Below are 19,861 nucleotides of genomic sequence, written 5' to 3'. Positions count from 1 at the left end.
TAGACGCGGGCTACTTCGTCCTTCTGCCGCAAAGGGCGAGCTCCCGAGACCTTGAAACTGGGAAATGAAATCATGTTTTTATGACAACCTAATGTAAAGTTATTACTTCGAATTATTTTACCACATTGCCGTTGGGAAACGTTCCGAATAAATTATGATAAATGCTGCCCTATATAAATTGTTGTATTAATGTTCCTGATTCGTTTTGTTTTACGACTTATATCAATGTGGTTTTATTGACTTATAAAACACGCCAATCATTAGTCTCAATCTTTCTAAAAATAGCCACAAATTTGGAGTTCGTTACAGTTCAATTACACAGTTTTAGAACTAGAATAATGTGCTAATTCTTAACTAAAAATTATTATAATGTGATCTCATCTCTACGATTATGTAAAGGCAGACTTGTGTAGGGACAAACACCTACTAGTATGTTTGTCGCAATTAAAGTTTTAAGCATGATTGCTTTATGTTTAAAATGAAAGATAGAAATACAAATTGACCTAATTTATGTACATGAAACTATGACAGAATTTATACGTCTGCATTTTATATTTTAGGTAAGGTTTTTTTAACTGTATGCGGCAGTAGGCCTTGCAGTTAACTTACAATAAAGTATATTTATTTCGCTGAGGCGCAACATTGCCGCGCGGGCAGCAGACGGACATAAATCCGAATGCTTATCGGAATGGTACGAAACGTTGCGAATAAATTAAACTTTTCGCTTCTTTTTAAAACCCACCCCATTATACAAACACAAAAGATTGTTTGCACCTTTTTCATGCCATCGTGAAAAGCTTTGTGTTTAAAGCAAACAAGTTGGGCAGTTAAGAATTGCAAAGGTTAAAAAGCAATGCCAAAATTCAACACTCCTTGACCTAACTGCCTACATTTATTTAAGTAACTGCGCCTAACAGCGCTAATCTAGAATATTTCTTTGTGTTAAATTAAATATGCATTTTTCTAGTAAGTAGTTTATCTGTTTTAGAAAAGCATTCATGTCCACTCTCATATCTTTCATGGTGACTTTTTATTACTAGACTTGCTTCTGAATCATTTCGAAACACTTCTTTCACCACATTATTAGGATTCCCCTTTCAAACGCTGTTTCACCCCCTTCAAGTTTTGATAGAAACAAAAGATAAAATCAATGCCTTCCCTAGGGTCCAATCTATCTCTACCTATATCTTTGATCAAATAAAAGCTCTGTACCAAAATTGGTCATCAAAAAGAACTGTTCAGGCGTGAAACGGCAATGAAAAGTATTTGGAAAATCTTTTGTTACTTGTTTAATCATCTGTTTTGTGAATATAAACTGAATAAGTCACATATTTTTTTCAGGATGGGGCGAGGAGTATCCATACAGCAGCGCGGTACGGTCACGTGGGCATCATCAACACTCTCCTGCAGAAGGGGGAGAGCGTCGACGTCACCACCAACGTAAGACGCCATAACGATTTACCATTCGATAGAACTAAAAGTCAACCAACTGGATATTATTTTTTATTGTGTGTAAAAGTGGATATTTATTTCCCCTCTTTATTTATTACGCGATAAACACTTTTGATTCCACTGCTTAAAGAGGGTGGTATAGGAAAGGCATCAGTAATAATAATTAAAGATAACATCAAGATTGTCTACTCGACCTCGACACAAACCTCGAACCACGAAACCTTTTCCATATGAATTATGTTAATAGATTTGCATCGTTTGTTTTATTTTTGAGATTATGTACGATGGAAGTACATCTCTGAAGAAAATATTAACAAATCACAACCTTCGCCCCTTAGGCTTGCGTGAGCTTATTGACGCCAGCCAGTGTCAATTTAAACCAAGTCACGCTATTGTCCTAATAAAATCCGGACATGCTTATTACCCTATTGCGTTAGAAGGAAGGTTATGCTTTTCATGTGGAATTCGGCTGAATTCGAGTGTTGTTTCCAGGACAACTACACGGCGCTGCACATAGCGGTAGAGTCGTGCAAGCCGGCCGTGGTGGAGACCCTGCTGGGATATGGGGCTGACGTGCACATTAGAGGAGGCAAGCAGCGCGAGACACCTCTACACATCGCTGCCAGGATACCAGACGGTACTAAACTAACTAAACCAGACGGTGCTTGCTCATTATTAAGCTCAAAGCTTGTGACCATCAATCTTAGTGACTAGGAAAAGCAGGAGCAAAATGATATGCAGCAGCAATTCCTGAATCGAAGAAGTGTTAAAAACAAACAATTATTTTTGATTTTGTAGAGTTTAGAGTGTTTTATTAGATCGGGTCTAATGCTGAATTTACTTTTCCTAATGTGGACCATTTGGCTGACACGAATGAATGTGGACCTCATCAACTATAAAATACAGCTTTGAGGCTGCGATACCCAAACAACGCTGGTTCGGAGTTCAAACCGGTTCGAACTCCGAACCAGCGAACCCCACCGCCGTTCGACGTCTTATTTAACGCTTAACCAAGCTAAAAAAATCATTGGTTTTCAACGGTATCTGCACAGCATAAAGTCAAATTGACGCGTGCTTTATTGAACCAAAGCCTCGTTAAGGATTAACTTAGTAAGAGTAGCTAACGGGACTAATATTATTAAAAAAAAAATTGCAGGTGACAAATGCGCGCTAATGCTGCTGAAGTCGGGCGCGGGCCCCAACAAGGCGACGGAAGACGGCATGACGCCGGTGCACGTGGCCGCCAAGTTCGGCAACCTGGCCACGCTGCTGCTGCTGCTCGAGGACGGCGGCGACCCGCTTAAGAAGACCAAGGTTTGCTCATTGGTTCATGTGGAACACTTTTTAGTGTAACCTTCACCCACTACGACACAGGATTACTCAATCTTCGATGGCTGGGTTTCATTGGAGGCAAGTCAAGCAGATCCTGGCTATACAGGAGTTGCAGTCGTGGGAAAGTGTGGTGGGATAAGTCCCGTAACCTTCAACCACAGCAACTACAAAATATAATTCTGATAACCTATACCAGGGGTGGCCAACCAATCGATCGCGACTATTAGTCCAGTCGATCGTGGCAAGACAAAAAATACTACATGATTGTGTACTAAACTATGCTGTTTCATTTAAGATTTCAAGAAGTATGTAGTAAACAGTAGATCTTATGTTTAATCAAGTTGGCCACCCCTGACCTATACCTACACTTATGATACTATAATATCGTAAGCGATATCCATGGATGCCGAGATGTTAAACGAAAGAAAGTTGTTGTGTTTGTTTAATCTGTTCAATATTTCAGACTGGCGAAACTCCACTACAAATGGCATGCCGGAGCTGTAAGCCCGACGTCGTGCGGCATCTAATAGAGTTCGTCAAAGACCACAAGGGCGACAGCGTCGCCACGTCCTACATCGACGCCGTCGACGAAGACGGTGCCAGCGCCTTGCACTACGGCTGCAAAATCACAAAAGAAGAAGTCAAAACGGCCTCAGCAGATCGCGAAGTTGTCAAGTGCCTCATAGAAAACGGAGCTGATGTAACGATCGTAACGAAGCACAACCTGGAAACCGCGTTTCACGTCTGCGCCGTCGCTGGCAACAACGACGTCATGAGCGAGATGATCGCTCACATCTCTTCGGCGGACGTCGGGAGAGCCCTCAATAAACAGAACAACATCGGCTGGACACCGCTGCTTATAGCCTGCCACAGAGGACACATGGAACTCGTCAGCACCTTATTGACAAACCACGCCAGGGTAGACGTCTTTGATGTTGAGGGCAGATCCGCTCTCCATCTAGCGGCAGAGCATGGATACTTACAAGTTTGCGACGCTTTATTAACTAACAAAGCATTTATTAATTCTAAAGCGCGAAACGGAAGGACAGCACTGCATTTAGCAGCGATGAACGGCTACACGCATTTAGTGAAGTTTCTTATTAGGGACCACAACGCAATGATCGATGTTCTGACCTTAAAGAAGCAGACGCCCTTGCATTTAGCAGCAGCCAGTGGCCAAATTGAAGTGTGCAAGCTTTTGCTAGAACTCGGGGCGAACATTGACGCAACGGACGAGCTAGGTCAAAAGCCGATCCATGCGGCGGCTCAGAACAATTTTTCTGAAGTTGTACAACTATTTTTACAGCAGCATCCAAATCTTGTGATGGCGACAACAAAGGACGGAAACACGTGTGCGCATATAGCGGCTATTCAGGGTTCAGTGAAAGTGATTGAAGAGCTGATGAAGTTCGATCGGACTGGTGTGATCTCCGCGCGGAATAAGTTAAATGACTCCACTCCTTTGCAATTGGCCGCCGAGGGCGGTCACGCTGACGTAGTGAAAGTGTTGGTCAGGGCTGGCGCTTCGTGTACGGACGAAAATAAGGCTGGGCTGACGGCAGTCCATTTGGCAGCCGAACATGGACATACCAATGTGTTAGATGTTATGCGTTCCACAAACACACTGAGGATATCCAGTAAAAAGTTGGGTTTAACTCCACTTCACATAGCAGCTTACTATGGACAAGCAGGTACAACGCAATATCTTTCATGTAAACTTGTTATACCTTCTGTACTTTTAATAATTCAATATAATTAATAAGCATAATAAGCATCCTTGGACATTTTACACTACGCTTCTTGTCCCAAACTAAGCAAATCTTGTACTATGGGTACTAGACAACGGATATAAACATACTTAAATACTTTTTTTTTGTAAATACATACATATTATACATAGTAACACCCAGACCCGTCTCACAGAAATTAAAATTCATAATTTCAATTTCTGCCCGGCCGGGAATCAAACCCGGGACCTCTGGGCATAGTAGTAAGTTTCCGGCCGACTATAAAAAGTAACATTTAATAATTAAACTCGCCACATGGCGAGCTCCTGTATCTTTTTAGTATCATACTATTGTTTGTCTGAAACTCATCATTGCTCCAGAAACGGTACGAGAGCTGTTGTCCCACGTGCCCGGGACGGTGAAGTCCGAGCCGCCCACGGGCGTGTCGCTGGTGCCGGTGCTGGGCGCGGAGTCGGGCCTGACGCCGCTGCACCTGGCCGCCTACAACGGCAACGAGAACGTCGTGCGTCTGCTGCTCAACTCCGCCGGCGTGCAAGTGGACGCCGCCTCCACTGAAAACGTTAGTGCTGGACTTCGTAATGTTTTTTGAAGCCGCGAAAGCTGAACGTTGAAGGGGTCGGACTCGCCGACTCGTGTCGTGATCCGGGGAACGCGGGTTCGGTCCCCGCCGCCGCTCGACTATTGTGGTGAGCTCACTCGTGTCGTGACACAAGCATATTTAGCTTAGTACGAGGGGCTAACGGGACTATTAAAAAATATAATCCTTTTAAAAAAATGTTTTCTCAGGATGGCATCATAATAAACAATTTATGTTTATTTTATATTTAATTTCAGGGCTTCAATCCACTGCACTTGGCGTGCTTCGGAGGCCACATGTCAATAGTGGGTCTTCTCCTTAGTAGATCAGCAGAGCTACTACAAAGTACTGATCGCCACGGCAAAACCGGTCTCCACATAGCGTCAACATACGGCCACTACCAGATGGTCGAAGTGTTATTAGGGCAGGGAGCTGAAATAAATTGCACGGACAAAAATGGGTGGACACCTCTACATTGTGCAGCTAAAGCAGGCCACCTTAACGTGGTTAAACTTTTATGTGAATCGGGAGCTTCTCCAAAAAGTGAAACGAATTTAAACTGTGCCCCTATCTGGTTCGCGGCCTCAGAGAACCACAATGATGTGCTGGAATACTTGCTCCACAAAGAACACGACACTCAGTCCTTGATGGACGACAAGCGGTTCGTGTACAACTTGATGGTGTGCTCGAAGAACCACAACAATTTACCAATCGAGGAGTTTGTGCTGGTGTCGCCGGCGCCGGTCGACACCGCTGCGAAGTTATCCAACATCTACATCACCCTATCCACTAAGGTAAGAACGAGAACAAAGACGGCATATTCATCGCAATCAGATTCGTCAAAGCTAACCTAACCAATCGAATAAAAAACAATATTTTCCGCGATAGCCATGTTAAAAAAAAATGCAAATATTCACTTACGTAATCTCAATAACATTACTTTAAAAGTAACAACCATAAATATTCAACAAGCATTGTTCCTAAATAGGAAAAGGAGCGTGCCAAAGACCTCATCGCAGCGGGGAAACAATGCGAGGCTATGGCCACCGAGCTGCTCGCGCTGGCCGCCGGCGCGGACTCGGCCGGCCACATCCTCACCGCCACGGACAACAGAAACATCGAGTTCCTCGACGTTCTCATAGAGAACGAGCAAAAGGAAGTCATTGCCCACACAGTCGTTCAAAGATATCTTCAGGTAAAAAATAGGTAACTTCAGAAACTACATTGACCATACCCGTGCCTAGATGTGCTCAAATATTCAGCATCACTCTTTTTTTCCAGGAACTCTGGAGAGGGAGCCTCAAATGGTCGGGCATCAAAATAATGATCCTTTTTTTCGCTTTTATAGTTTGTCCACCAGTCTGGATGGTGTTCTCTCTTCCCTTAGGTCATAAGTTTAATAAAATCCCCATTATGAAGTTCATGTCGTACCTAACGGCCCACATATATCTCATGATACTGTTATCTCTCGTAGCTATAACGCCTATCTATAGTTCAATATTTAGAGAAAGTTTAGTTCCCAGGTGGTATGAGTGGATGCTACTAATATCACTCAGCGGGCTTCTGCTCTTCGAGCTTACCAATCCTAGTGATAAGTCGGGCTTGGGGTGGATCAAAATAGCTGTCCTGTTATTCGGGATGATCGGAGTGGCCACTCACGTCATAGGCTGGATGACCGTCCAGCCTAAATATTGGCCGACATTAATGTACTGTAGAAATCAGTGTTTCGCTTTATCTTTTCTATTGGCCTGCGTTCAAATATTAGACTTCCTCTCTTTCCACCATCTCTTCGGACCGTGGGCAATCATCATCGGTGATCTCATGAAGGACTTGGGGAGGTTCCTCGCGGTGCTAGCGATATTCGTGTTCGGATTCTCGATGCACATCGTGGCTCTGAACCAACCGTTTAGGAATATACTCAAAGTGGAGGACAATAAGTATGCACGACAGATGAGAAAGAAGATATTTTCCGACGGTGAGGACTTTTCTTTTATATCACTATCACATCACCTTCATTTTCATGTTTTGTGTGTCAGTTTTTTATGTCGTGTTCAATTGTTCATTATACAAATTTCATACAGAGAAACACTTCATATTTTCGTATCATTTAACTGTATACTTGTTGTATATTAGAAAGCCTACGAACGAAACGCCAAAGTTACTATCCATGGAGTAACAATGGGGAGTCGTACAGGAGGAAACAGGGCCCGGGAGGACGTAAGTCCGCCTTAGAGAGAAGACACAGTTTTACATTATGCATACAATGGATGTCACTCATACGATGATCGCATTATGTCTCGATGGTGCTTCTTTTTGTTTTATTTTTGATGACCCATGCATCCGCTTGAGGCTTGTTGAATGTTTCCTATCCTTCACCTCGAGAATGTTATCATCGTTGACTACATGTTTAGATTAATGTCGCAAACACAGACCTGGAATGTGATAGGACTCTGTACTATACAACCGACACAACTGCATCGCCACTATTTATGGTTTATTTTCATACATGTCAATCATAAACGATGGCGTTCAATTTGATGGTTTAGAATGTTCCGTAATTCACAGTGCATATTCTGCCTCGCAACGATCCGCTTTATGAAGGACATGTGTTCCAGATATGGATGTTGTCACAGAAAATGCATTGCGCGTCACAATAATAGTTTTAGTGGAATGAGTGGCCGACCTCACCGCATTCGATGGAGCAATATGATTTGCGCATGTGGCTGCTTATGTCCCGCGATTGTCACGCAGGTGTCTTGAGGTACCACTTTACGGTTTTTGTTTCTATTACGAATGTTGGCTGTTTGTCGTCCTGTGGCGCCTCCCGCGCTCACGCTGTTGGTGTCTCGATAGATGATGTAGATGGGGCTGGATTGATACAATCTCACCCAAATTCCTTGGATTCTACTGATCAATTACCAAAACATGAATTCCTTTCACAGATTTGAAAAAATGTATCAATCTGTCCCAGCCATTTACTGTTAGCTGATATTTGTAGATTCTTAGAACAGGTAGGGGCAGATTCATGCGAACTGTCGCTCTGACTCCCCGGTGGAGTCAGGCGGACGTGTCCGAGTATCAACCTACCCCTACCGCGTAGCTTCACAAAGAACGTGGTCCATGTTGCGTCTTGTCTTCTAGCGACGTTGACACCGATCGAGGCCTTCGAGAAATTGTTCTTCGCCCTTTTCGGCCAGACCACATTGTCCGACCTGAACTACGTGACAACCTTGCGGCCCCTGTGGACCCAGAACATATTCAAGTTCGTGTTCGGCGCGTACTTGCTGATGTCTGTCGTGGTGCTAGTAACGCTCCTAATTGCGATGATGTCGGACACTTACCAGCGCATCCAGGTACAGTACATAGGTGTACAGCTAGGCGGTTTTGTTCGCAGTGACTATGAACCCGCTGTCGTCGTTCGAGCTGCTGTTCTTCGCGGTGTTCGGGCAGACCACGACGGAGCAGACGCGCGCGCACCGCATCGACAGCAACATGCAGCCCGCGTGGACCAATTACTTGTTCAAAATAGTGTTCGGCATCTACATGCTGGTGTCCGTGGTGGTGCTCATCAACCTGCTCATTGCCATGATGTCTGACACGTACCAGAGGATCCAGGTAACGCGCGACTACTTCTACGATGACTGCACTGGATAACACCGCTTCCAATAAACTAATTTACTAATCAATACTAACTAATAATGATTAAAATACTATTTAACTTCAAGTAATTAAATTTCTTAAATTTTACCACTCATGTTCATGTATTCTACAATACATTACCTACAAGTCTCTACAATGACGACTTGATTGAGCATTTTATTTCATTACTTATTTACTCAATTTATGTAGGTAATTTATTTCATACCTTTCTTAATATCCTATCCTTAAACGGTATTCGTATTCCCGATGTCCACTATCAGCTGTAGGTGGTAAGTAATAGCTACTTATACTCGTAAATAGGAACTTAATACTTATAGATCCTATAATTTTTCATTACAATCATTTAATTAAAAATCTATATTGTTTATTTTTAAGGTTTAATTTATCTTTGTTAATATAACAACTCATTTAAAGTGAATTTTAATAACCTATATTAAAGCTCTAAATAAATATTTTACTTAATTTAAGCACGTTTGCAAACAAATCTGCATGCAAAAGAATCTTGCACACAGCTATGATTTCTAGCAACAAAAGTCAATTAATTATGGCCCTTATACAAAACAACCTTCAGAATCGTTAACATTTAAAGACGTTTGGCAGACAACATATTTAGAAGCCTGGCTATATTAAAATCATCATAGCTGTATCCAAGAGTCTTCCACAAATACAATTTAGCAGTTGATTCAACGAGCCCACTTTTCAGGCACAATCCGACATCGAGTGGAAGTACGGTCTGTCCAAACTGATCAGGAACATGCACAGGACCAACACGGCTCCCTCCCCACTCAATTTGGTCACCACCTGGCTCATGTGGCTTATTGCCAGGTGTAAGGTAAGAAATATTTTGTCGAACTAATAAATTACTTTAGGTTTACACATTAAAGGCGATTAGTATACTTTTCACTCTCAGTTAAATGACCATTTAGATCTAGAATTCTAGATGCTTTTGATTTAATATTTAAATCTGTACCTATAAACACTGTTGACTTTGGTCGTTTTTGTCCCAGGAACGAATAAGCAAGAAGAAGAGGCCAAGCCTTGTGCACATGATCGGCCTCCAGCGGCAGGACCAGATGAGCGCCAGGTCCAAGGCCGGGGCCAAGTGGCTGTCCAAGGTCAAACGAGGCCAAGTGGTTCCCAAGGGTATGTTTTTCATAGCGAAGTTATGGAAAGTCGGAGTCTAATGCTGAAATTAATTTATGGCTAATATGAACTTACCAATTGCAGACTCGACGCGTCTATCTGTAGTGCACCTCAGCCCGCTCGGCTCGCAGATGAGCTTCAACAACATGACGCGGATAGAGAACGTGGTGGACTGGGAGGTCATCGCCAAGAAGTACCGCGCGCTCATGAGGGACTCTGACTCCGAGGAGCACCACTCCAAAGAGCGGCGAGGAGGACACGGCCGATGATGTCTCCGAGATCATGCCCAACAACATCCCTCCTCCCTGAAACAACGGAGAGATGTGTGATAAAATATTTTTAAAGCAATAGCTGAATGCTGATCCAAGTGTCACCAACTTAACACATATTGAAGATTCCGGTTCCAGCACCACGGGATCGGGGACCAAAGAGGACTTGGTAAAGTGTGTGGTAGTTGTAAAGGGCTTCCCTTCTAAAATCGGGTTAGTTTCTACTTCCAGATTATAGTCGATACGTATTTGATGTCTTCGATGGCGATGTAGTGATGTTGTCATGAGTAATAATTAGGTATTATCGGTAAGTAAGTTTAAACATTTTGTGATGGTTAAGTGTCACTAAGCAATCTAAGATTCTAAATAATAGTTGACGATAAAGTGCCTAAATAAAAACACAGAAAATATTATTTGTATCGTAAGAATTGTAAGTAATGCATTTTGTATGGTGACATCGTAAGAGGAATTTACATTTCAATATAAATTGCAACTACTTAGGTATTATTATTATTAAAATATTAATATAGTTAGTTATTTATACATTTTAAGGGTAAATATTGGTTTTGCTAACGTATATTAATATTTTCTAGTCTTCTCCATTCTAGTCAGTATTGTTTTGAGTATTAGTAATATTGTAAATACGTAAGTTTTAATAATAATATGTATGTACATAAAAGTATCATATTCAGCAGTAAGTATACAATGTAACAAGTATTATTTTAATTAAAAAAAACAATATTATTTGTTAGTCTTTTATTATTAAGCTACATAATTTTAGTAAAAGTAATTTGTTTACATAATTAAATCAGATTTAGAATTTTATATTTATTTTTGAAAAGCTTTTTACTAGCTTTTCTAAATACGATACATTAAATTAAAGAAATTGCTTACCTAATGTAGTTTAAATTCATTTCTTTGTAGAGTCTTTGTACGAAAACATCGTATTTATCGTTAGTTCATTTCCAACACCGAATAAGTAAATCATAATAAAGTCCATTATAGTAAAGCTAAAAACTAGAAAATCTTTCCCATACCACCACTAACATTCTGTTAATATTTGTAAGTTTCATTTGGACGTACCTAATGTTGTTTCTTGTTTATTTAAGTGCCCAATCAATGCCTCTTTTGATTTCCTAATAGTATCTCAAGCAACCCATAAATTAGGTACTTTATGCGTATTTGAGTACCTAATCTGACGTTGTTCGTTTAAAGTTTTCATAGTACTTGTGTATGTTATATTGCTGACTGTATTAGGTACCTACATCTTACGAGTTTTCATTTAATTTTGTATTTAATAATATTGCTTAATATCTCCTTTGTAAGCAATAAGTTGCGCCTGCAATAGCCAGGCTGATAACATAGTGAAATTATGTATTTTGTCCATAATTTGTAATATCATAACTACTTAGTATTAATGTAATTTTGTTAATACTATTTTTGTAAATAAACGTGTTGTGCATTTGTGTATAATATCGTTTCATTTACCTAAATAAAATAAGTTTTCACACAGTCAAAAACACTAGGATTCTGAAAGTAAAATAAAGTTGAATTTTATAACGATTTGTAGTTAAGTTTGTGAGTTTATCATACTCTCGAAGATGAAAAAAATCAACCAGGAAAGTCTGAAGAGGTTTAAAACAAGGATCTTATAGTAATAACGACAACTTGTCGAGCAATTTCAATTCTAGCAACCAACATCTCTGACTAATCCTCAATAACAACGTTGAGTAGTCGTGTGTAGACTAGTAATGAGTGGCTAGATAAGAACCTTGATGACATTCACGTGTCTACAATTTAATTGTCTTTAACTCGGGTACAAAACTATCAAATCAGTGATTATTTTTATAATACCGTTTTAGTTGTAACAACTGATATTAGACTCCAACTATTGCCACAAGAAGTTTTCCATAGTTAAATCTGAATAGTTTGTATTTTTAAAGAGACCAGGTTTGAAATATGTAAGTACAAGTATTAAAAAGTCATAGGACATTTCATTTGTAATAGAAAATATTGCAAGGACGATGTGTTGCGTAATTAACTATAGATACTAAAAAATACCTGTAAGTAGAGGTTACCTCTAGCGCCTTACTTCCCTTACCATTAATTGTCTTCCATTTCAGAATTGAAAATAAACCTTATCTTTGTTTTTCAACGAGAAAAGAAATATTGAAATTCAAAAACGAAAAACGTGTGAAAAGCAACATGAAGAAGGAAGTTGAATTGATGAAGGATAGAAAATGAATTCCAAGTAAATCTAAGTAGAAGAAAATTACCTAGGTCTCAATCAATGTCGTACGCACGGTACGTAGGTAGGTAAGTATATTAAATAAGTATTACACACTGATTGGTTGATGACTAATTCAAAATTAAAAAAAACCTTACATACTGTTTTTTTTTTTATAAAAATAAAATCTAATAATAAATATTAATATTCGTTTACAATAACAATTCTTTTAACATAACTTTATCTGAAGGCGCTTAAATTGTTTAAAGAAATGTCTACGAAGAAATAGAATTTGAGTTGTTGTAACTAATTACGAGCGTACATTTCTCGCATTTTCTCATAAGGTCACTTTTACGAGCCAGTGTTATCTACGGTACATTTCCATCACCTACTCTTTATAACAAAGTCAAAGTATTTGCAAAGAATAGGTACGACAGTGTTCACAATTTAGGTGTTAAATTTAGATACAGTGATACTATTCTGCTTAACATTATCAGCATGTTTTTTTGCATTTACCTACATAGATATAGATACCTGCAATTATTATCTATAACGACAAAACTAACTTATTGTTTAACGTCTTTCCATAGTCTTTCATAAAAGTAATAGGTTAATTAAGATTGTTACTTTCGAAATATCAGCAGCAGGTATCATTTCAGTTATTTCGTTCGTGTCAGCCAAATGACGACCACTGCTTAACAAAGGCCTCCCTCAAGGACCACCAAGTTCTAGAACTAAAGTTAATATAATACTAGTATCAAATTAACTTTATAGGTACGTAATATAGTTTATAAAGTTATTCAAGTGTTTTCATCAGGTAGTTATCATCTCATCATGATGAACTGGTGATGGTAGGTACCTACAGCTCCTTAACGCATAGGAGTTGGAGGATAGTTCTTTCAATATTATAAGTACAAATGTCTATTTTACTTATTGTACATTTTTTATTGTATACTCGTATGTATTGGTACAAATGTCTTTGAATACAGTTGTATTATTTCATGTTTTTAAGGCTCACTGACGGTTTAAAGGCTTTTTAGGTTGCCAATATAGCCCTGTATTTTGTAGGGAATATTATTTTATAGTCTCATTGTACTACCCATCTTCAGTGGTAACATCAAGATAGTAAATTAGTTAACGAAAAAGCAAGAAATAAGTAAATTTTAACAAAAAAATAAAACCGCCTCTAAAAACATACACTAAAAAGTAGAAAAGTTATGTAATTACTCATTTAGGCACAAACCAGTTTTGTAACAAGAGGGATTGTTTTTATAAATAGTTTAGGTAATTTTAAAAAATGGTAGAGCACGATCACTCTTGTGAAGTCCTGTGATTGAGCGATCCTTGACTTCCTGGATACCATGTATAGATAAATAAACATAAGGAAAAAAAATTAAGTAAGTGTTAAAAGCAGTGTAGGTATAATTAATCCAATAAATAATGGAGTAGCCAACTTCAGCTGCGCAAATACTACTGTTCAGTCAAGATGTCAATCGTCCAAGCCAACGTAGTGTGGTGCATTGTTTTTGCGATTTTACCCAGTAAGTGCTTCAATCTATTTTAGCGAACGAAAATCCATTTATTAATATAGACTATCTGACGCGATAGATACGTGTGTAATAATACCTGCAGGAAAAAATCTCTTTTTCCCCGTCTCCCTCAAAAAACAACATATTTAACAATTCAAATTAAATACTTACTTATCGATATTTTTAGATATGTTATCCCTATCAAAGAATCCCTGTAAAGTTTTTTTTTTGTGATTTTGCAGATGTCTTTGAGCAGACCTCAGGAGCGTACCTTCGGTGCTATCGTGGGTGAGAAATTAATTAATTATCATAAGTATTAATACTTTTATTTTAACCCAAGTAAACAATGTCTGCACGATGCGGTAATGCATGTCAATGAACAGGTATTTAATTAGGTTCTCTACGTGTTCATTCGTAAGGCTTCATTGACTGAACCCTGTTTATAATTAACAGCTCCTTCACCAACTACACTGAAGTTCCACTGACCAATCCCGACTCGCTTCTGACCGCCCGCAACCCCTGCATCGACAAAAAAAAATGGACCGTAATCGTAGGCAATGGATATAACAACGATGTAGAAAATGGTCCGGCAATAACCACACTGCTGACGAAGTACAGTTCTCTGGGGACTGTCAATGCAGTTCTGCTGAACTGGTCCAAAGAATCCAAAGGCATAGGACTTTTAGGGATACTGAATTATCCCACTGCAGTCACTAATTCACTGATTGTAAGTATTAACGTTATCAAAGAAAATAAGTATTATGTAAATAATGTCCGCAATAGATACTTATTCAATAGGTATATTTATCATTCTTGAATATTTTCTAAGCAACACAGTACGGATACACATCAACCCAGTAGTGCCATTACTGTTGTATCTGGATACCCGTTTGTAAATTTCTTCACATTGTCACTTTTCACGTTTCACACATCATTCATATTGTCACTTTAGTAAATAAAAATTACACTTCCTGATACCATTGCAGGTCGCCAAACAACTAGCCAAGGCAGTGATAAGATTGGTAGAGCTTGGGTTGAGTAAAAAAATCCACTTCGTCGGACACTCTTTGGGTGCGCATCTATTAGGGCAGGCTGGACGTGAAACTATCAAAAAGAGTTTGACCATACCAAGGTAGGTTGTAATTTTATTTTATTTTTGAGGCGGTGGAAATGCATGTAACGAACTCCTTTAACCCTTCTTTTCATAACAATATTAGTTAATCTATAAATACACACAAATTATAAAAATATCCCTGTTAACCTCGTGGTTATCTAAAAAACGCACTCGTAGCGTTCACCACCATTAGAAGGTCGTCCTTCGTTTATCGTAGTAAAAATCTATTTCCGACTCAAAAGAAGGTGTCATCGGGTTAGGTGCAACAACCGTATGTAAGGGTCCAACATCGAAATCTCAAAAAATAAATTCCCTTCTCCGTGTTCCGTGCAAAATAGAACACTAATTAATTGGATAGAGCAAAGTTTATTTATATTATACTCTCTCTCTCTTTCTCTATATCTCAATCAATTAATGCCTTCTTCTTTGATCCTTCCGAAATAAAGCCTTACACGTTGCTCTCGTACATTTCCAGGCTCACTGGTCTGGACCCCGCGCGCGTGGGTTTCGACCCCTACTGGGCGTACCCGCCAGTGGACACCAGCAGCGCCGGCTTCGTGGACATCATCCACTGCGACGTCGGCGGCTACGGCCTGAACAAGTCCATCGGCCACGTGGACATATGGGTCAACTACGGACTCTACCTGCAAGGCATTAGGAGGCAGCCAGGGTGCAACAAGAGCTATACGCTTGAGGAGATTGGCAGTGGAGGAAGTATGATCATTTTACAGCATTACAAATGGCTCAAATCAAATCATCTTAGGCTTACATCCCAAATATAGATTGCCCTTCCACCACTTCGGGGCAACATATGGGCTGGTGTTGTAAAGAAGTGGCAGAAAATCAGGCTGGTTTTTGTAAAAAAGTAGTCTCTTATTTTGAGAAAACTAGGTCTATCACAGAAGACTATCGCATCTTAACATCTGGGATGATATTTTGATAGAGAGCAAACCCATCTGTTTGTACTGACAGTTGTCATTATCATTATCAGCATTGCAGGGGACTACTGGATTACTCATAGTTGTATTTGTTTGTTATTTGACAGACAGATGCAGCCACGACCGCAGCTGGCAATATTACAGCGTTTCCCTAACGAGCACTGAGTTGTTCGTGGCTGGGCCGGCTTGCAACTACTGCGATTGGCTCGCTAAGAACGGAATCTTCGTCAACGTAACTTATATAGGGCCGAAAGTTAATCTACAGTAAGTTACTATTTCATTTCACTGCAGATGAGGACAAGATAAAATGATTTGTGAGAATTATGATAAAGCGTATTTCTGTTCAAAACCATAATCTTACAAATCGTATTGCTGTGCAATGAAATACCCACGGACTGCATTAGTTCATTTTGATTTTGATTTTAAAATAGAATGACACTAGAGCATGTTCATTTAAGACGTAAAGCAAGCATGTCTATGATTAAAAGCACTGATGTGAACACAGTTATGAATCGTGGATGACGTAGGTCTGAACTAATTATTTTAAATTTTCAGGATAAAAGGCAACAGTTTCTTGACTACATCGGACACACAGCCGTGGGGCAAAGGAGAAGATGGACTTCTGCCCTAAGAATGAATTTCTTATTAATGAATGATACATTTTTCATTAAAAGTCATTTCATGTTATCTTCTTTGTATTATTCAAAGTATCCCACAGATTAGAGAATAAGTCTAAAGAAATATCCGAAAAAGTAGATGTAAGCTACAAGAAATATCTTTAGTCAGAATCATCTTCTAGGTATTTACTGTGGTTGAGAATTCCGGGTGAAGCTCGCTTCTACCTTTGGCCTGATCATCGCTTATTATCAGGTGAGATACAGGCCAAGAGCTTCCTCGATGTGGTTAAAAAAAGATAGATGTCTTCACTCGTACCGTGAAGATCAAGATAAAAAAATTTTTTACTTCGTATTTGAGTGAGATTGTGATCAAAAACCAAAAAGCTCAGAGTGAATGATTCACTCTTTTAGGTACACCTCATATTTTTAAGTTAAGGAAACATTTCATTAACTTTACATAGGAATGGTTCCAAAAAAATAGTACCTAAGTAGGTACCATGCTATTGATTTGGACAATAGGTATAAAATAAACTTATCAACAATTACAGATATGTATCATTAAATTTGGAATTCCATGTAAAACAAAGAAACGAATTATTACCGTAGACAAAAAAAAAGGAGTAGGTGAATAAGTATTGGTATTCATTCAATGACTCTACATAAACCGCAAATAAGCACACAAGGCATCTTCTCTGACTAAGCCATTCGTCAATGGTGCACCGCATTAAAGTTACTTATTATTATCGTTTTCACTTTATATTATACACTAGCGGCCGCCCGCAACTTCGTACGCATGGATCCCGTTTTACCCCCTTAGGGGTGGATTTTCATAAAATGCTTTCTTAGCGGATGCCTACGTCATAACATCTACCTCATGCCAAATTTCAGCCCGATCCGTCCAGTGGATTGGGCTGTGCGTTGATAGATCACTATGTCAGTCAGTCAGTTAGTCAGTCACCTTTAAGTTATATAAATTTAGATTCATACAAGGGCAAACCCAAAGTCCTACTCTATCAAAACTGTTTTATTAGTTTGACTAGTCCTGCCTCTCTTCCGCCTTGGAGGTAATTTTTACGGTCGCAGTGTCATAAGAGTGTAAATAAATGGACTCAATTAAAAGCTCTCATCCCCTATCGTATTTAAGAACTACTACACTAGACCCTGATGAGATAGATATAGGATCTACAACAACTTTTACTCTGGGAGTTATCTTGTATAATNCTCGGACACCGAGCCCACAGCGTGGTAGGGGTGGGGTTGCCCGCTCTTTTGTTTTTACTACTACTGCGCTGAATATTGTGTGCGGATTGGCTTGTCGTACAGGGGTACTACTTGGTAAAATAAATCTCGGAGGCGAAAGCAGGATAATATTGAAAATATTAATATGTATTCTCGTCCCACCTTAATCCCATTTAAATATATTACACAGTAGAAAATCTGGGCTATATTCTTACGATAATTCAGTAATGCTTGCATCAACCTACATATTACCGTCAAGTTCTAATTCCAGTAAGTAGGTGCCTATATTTTAATCAGGTTCTAACTTAATAACATCGAATCAGAAATGGAATTTCTTAGTCTATATTTTATTTTCTCATGGCATAGGTAATGACTCCAGTGATATTACATTACTCAAGATGAAAACCCAAGATGATAAGCCAACCATTTAAACTACGCCTTACTCTAAACCATAGCAATTATTGTTAACTACAGCATTTAAGCGACCAGCAACACAATCGAATTATTGCATTACTAGTAACACAGATCTAGCCTCAAATCTAAGATAAAGTAATATTAGATTTACAGGTAAACTGCGCTAGGGTATGGCGTTTAGGGCTTAAGGCGATGGCGATTGCGACAGTCCCTAATAGTGAAGGCGAAACCGGTTGATTGAATGCAACTGTGATGCCAGGAAAGGTTAGCAACTCCTCGATTTCCTTAGGAAATACTCGTAAATGGATATTAAGTATCCTGTAGATGTGTTTTCATTGAAATACCAATAATAAAGAGATTAAGAGACGCTGCTGTATTGAGAATTATGTTGACATTAAACTAGCAGCTAAATATTTATTAAAAGAAACAGAGATGCATATACAGACGCAATAAACGCGTTAAGAACACCGTCTAAATTGGTCCTTTACAACTTTTGTATTTCTCGAGTCTGTTAGTCTTTAAAGAACAGCTCTACCTTCGTTCGTTGCATTAAATTGGCTTTGTAAAATGTGCCTGATAGGATACACGATTCGTACAATAATTATTAGAGTTTAAGTAATATCTGTAAGAAGTTTGGACTGCAATGTAAGTAGGTACACTTTAAAACAGCAGGTAGCTTTATCAAGCTATTTGGCAAGTTGTTAGCCCAATTCTAAAGCCGATTTTTATTTAAGCACTTGTGAAATTAAAAGCTATTAGTGGTACGGATTGCATGTACCTTACGTGGTATGGTTGCTAAAGCTAACGAAGTTGGCGACTCTGTGAACGGCCTACCAAATAGCTCCAACATAAAGGCTCCAACAAACAGCGTGACGCCGCCGTTCTAATAAAATTTTATATCGGCGAACTGCTTGACAAGCAGTGCATGACCAATTTGATGAATTTTGATATAGACTATGGAGATATTGAACCTGGAAGCACCTTCCTCTACCTTCTAATCAAAAACTTGAAATAGGGAATGAAAGTCAAAATAACATAGAGAACAAAATAATATCGTAAAAAGAAACTTTGAAGAAAGGGTGAGAGGCCTATTAGATAATAAAGAATATAATTTATTGTATGTGTTCGTAAGTTGTTCTACATTTTCAACCAACTGTAACAAACTCACGTGTCTTTTGTACAGCAAAGTGAGCGATCAATCATCTCTTCTGAGCGGTGGACGCTTACATTTAGGCACAAAAGAGCAGAAAATGTTTTAGTCACAATGATTTGTAAATTATTTCGAGGTCACAACAACATCAATTCTTCTGTAACTGGCTATTACCTAACAAATAAATCTGTAAATAGCTTTTGTCTGTGCAATTTGCTATGTTCAAATGTAAATTGGTTAAAGATATGGCACCAGAGTTTTGAGTGCCTTCAAAATCGCAAAATGAAAATAATTATTTCATTATCATCGAGAACGATAATATCCTCTTATCAACCTGTCTCTACCATTAAGACTGGGTTCACAAACAGATTTCAAAGGAGAAGGAAAATAAAAGTGTCATTTATAGGTAAGCGAGTGAAATTAAATACGAAATAGTAAATAAAAAAACTTAG

At 39.0% G+C, this 19,861-nt stretch overlaps 2 protein-coding genes across 3 annotated transcripts in view; both read left to right on the top strand.

The window, feature by feature from the left end:
• Positions 1 to 10,703, top strand: part of nompC (no mechanoreceptor potential C) — a 38,688-nt gene extending 27,985 nt beyond the window's left edge. The window contains exons 8-19 of one of the 2 annotated variants that reach the window (XM_028316534.1): positions 1,342 to 1,440; positions 1,945 to 2,089; positions 2,609 to 2,766; positions 3,248 to 4,475; positions 4,892 to 5,091; positions 5,367 to 5,903; positions 6,098 to 6,304; positions 6,391 to 7,084; positions 8,251 to 8,462; positions 9,473 to 9,601; positions 9,777 to 9,894; positions 9,997 to 10,703. In XM_028316534.1, the coding sequence (XP_028172335.1) occupies positions 1,342 to 1,440; positions 1,945 to 2,089; positions 2,609 to 2,766; positions 3,248 to 4,475; positions 4,892 to 5,091; positions 5,367 to 5,903; positions 6,098 to 6,304; positions 6,391 to 7,084; positions 8,251 to 8,462; positions 9,473 to 9,601; positions 9,777 to 9,894; positions 9,997 to 10,181 (3,912 nt within the window). In that variant the 3' untranslated portion in view covers positions 10,182 to 10,703. Of the gene's footprint in view, positions 1 to 1,341; positions 1,441 to 1,944; positions 2,090 to 2,608; positions 2,767 to 3,247; positions 4,476 to 4,891; positions 5,092 to 5,366; positions 5,904 to 6,097; positions 6,305 to 6,390; positions 7,085 to 8,250; positions 8,463 to 8,503; positions 8,725 to 9,472; positions 9,602 to 9,776; positions 9,913 to 9,996 lie in introns of both variants that reach the window. The other variant, XM_028316528.1, reaches the window with a different exon arrangement.
• A 3,149-nt stretch (positions 10,704 to 13,852) lies between these two features.
• Positions 13,853 to 16,676, top strand: LOC114361499 (inactive pancreatic lipase-related protein 1-like). Its single transcript, XM_028316556.1, has 7 exons — positions 13,853 to 13,949; positions 14,180 to 14,225; positions 14,391 to 14,664; positions 14,924 to 15,069; positions 15,527 to 15,765; positions 16,097 to 16,253; positions 16,545 to 16,676. The coding sequence occupies exons 1-7, from the start codon at positions 13,895 to 13,897 to the stop codon at positions 16,618 to 16,620; spliced, it is 993 nt and encodes a 330-aa protein (XP_028172357.1). The 5' UTR covers positions 13,853 to 13,894; the 3' UTR covers positions 16,621 to 16,676.
• Positions 16,677 to 19,861: the final 3,185 nt, after the last annotated feature.

This window comes from Ostrinia furnacalis, unplaced genomic scaffold (genome assembly GCF_004193835.3).
Source record: "Ostrinia furnacalis isolate ACB-3 unplaced genomic scaffold, ASM419383v2 OfSCF0373, whole genome shotgun sequence".
Taxonomy (NCBI): domain Eukaryota; kingdom Metazoa; phylum Arthropoda; class Insecta; order Lepidoptera; family Crambidae; genus Ostrinia; species Ostrinia furnacalis.
This window is presented reverse-complemented; position numbering and strand designations above follow the sequence as displayed.

What these genes read in the sequence shown, in the direction of transcription:
- LOC114361499 (XM_028316556.1), top strand. Translation starts at nt 13,895, where the DNA reads ATGTCAATCGTCCAAGCCAACGTAGTGTGGTGCATTGTTTTTGCGATT. An exon ending in CAGTCACTAATTCACTGATT is followed by an intron (nt 14,665 to 14,923) that starts GTAAGTATTAAC and finishes ATACCATTGCAG; the next exon opens with GTCGCCAAACAACTAGCCAA. An exon ending in GGGCCGAAAGTTAATCTACA is followed by an intron (nt 16,254 to 16,544) that starts GTAAGTTACTAT and finishes TTAAATTTTCAG; the next exon opens with GATAAAAGGCAACAGTTTCT.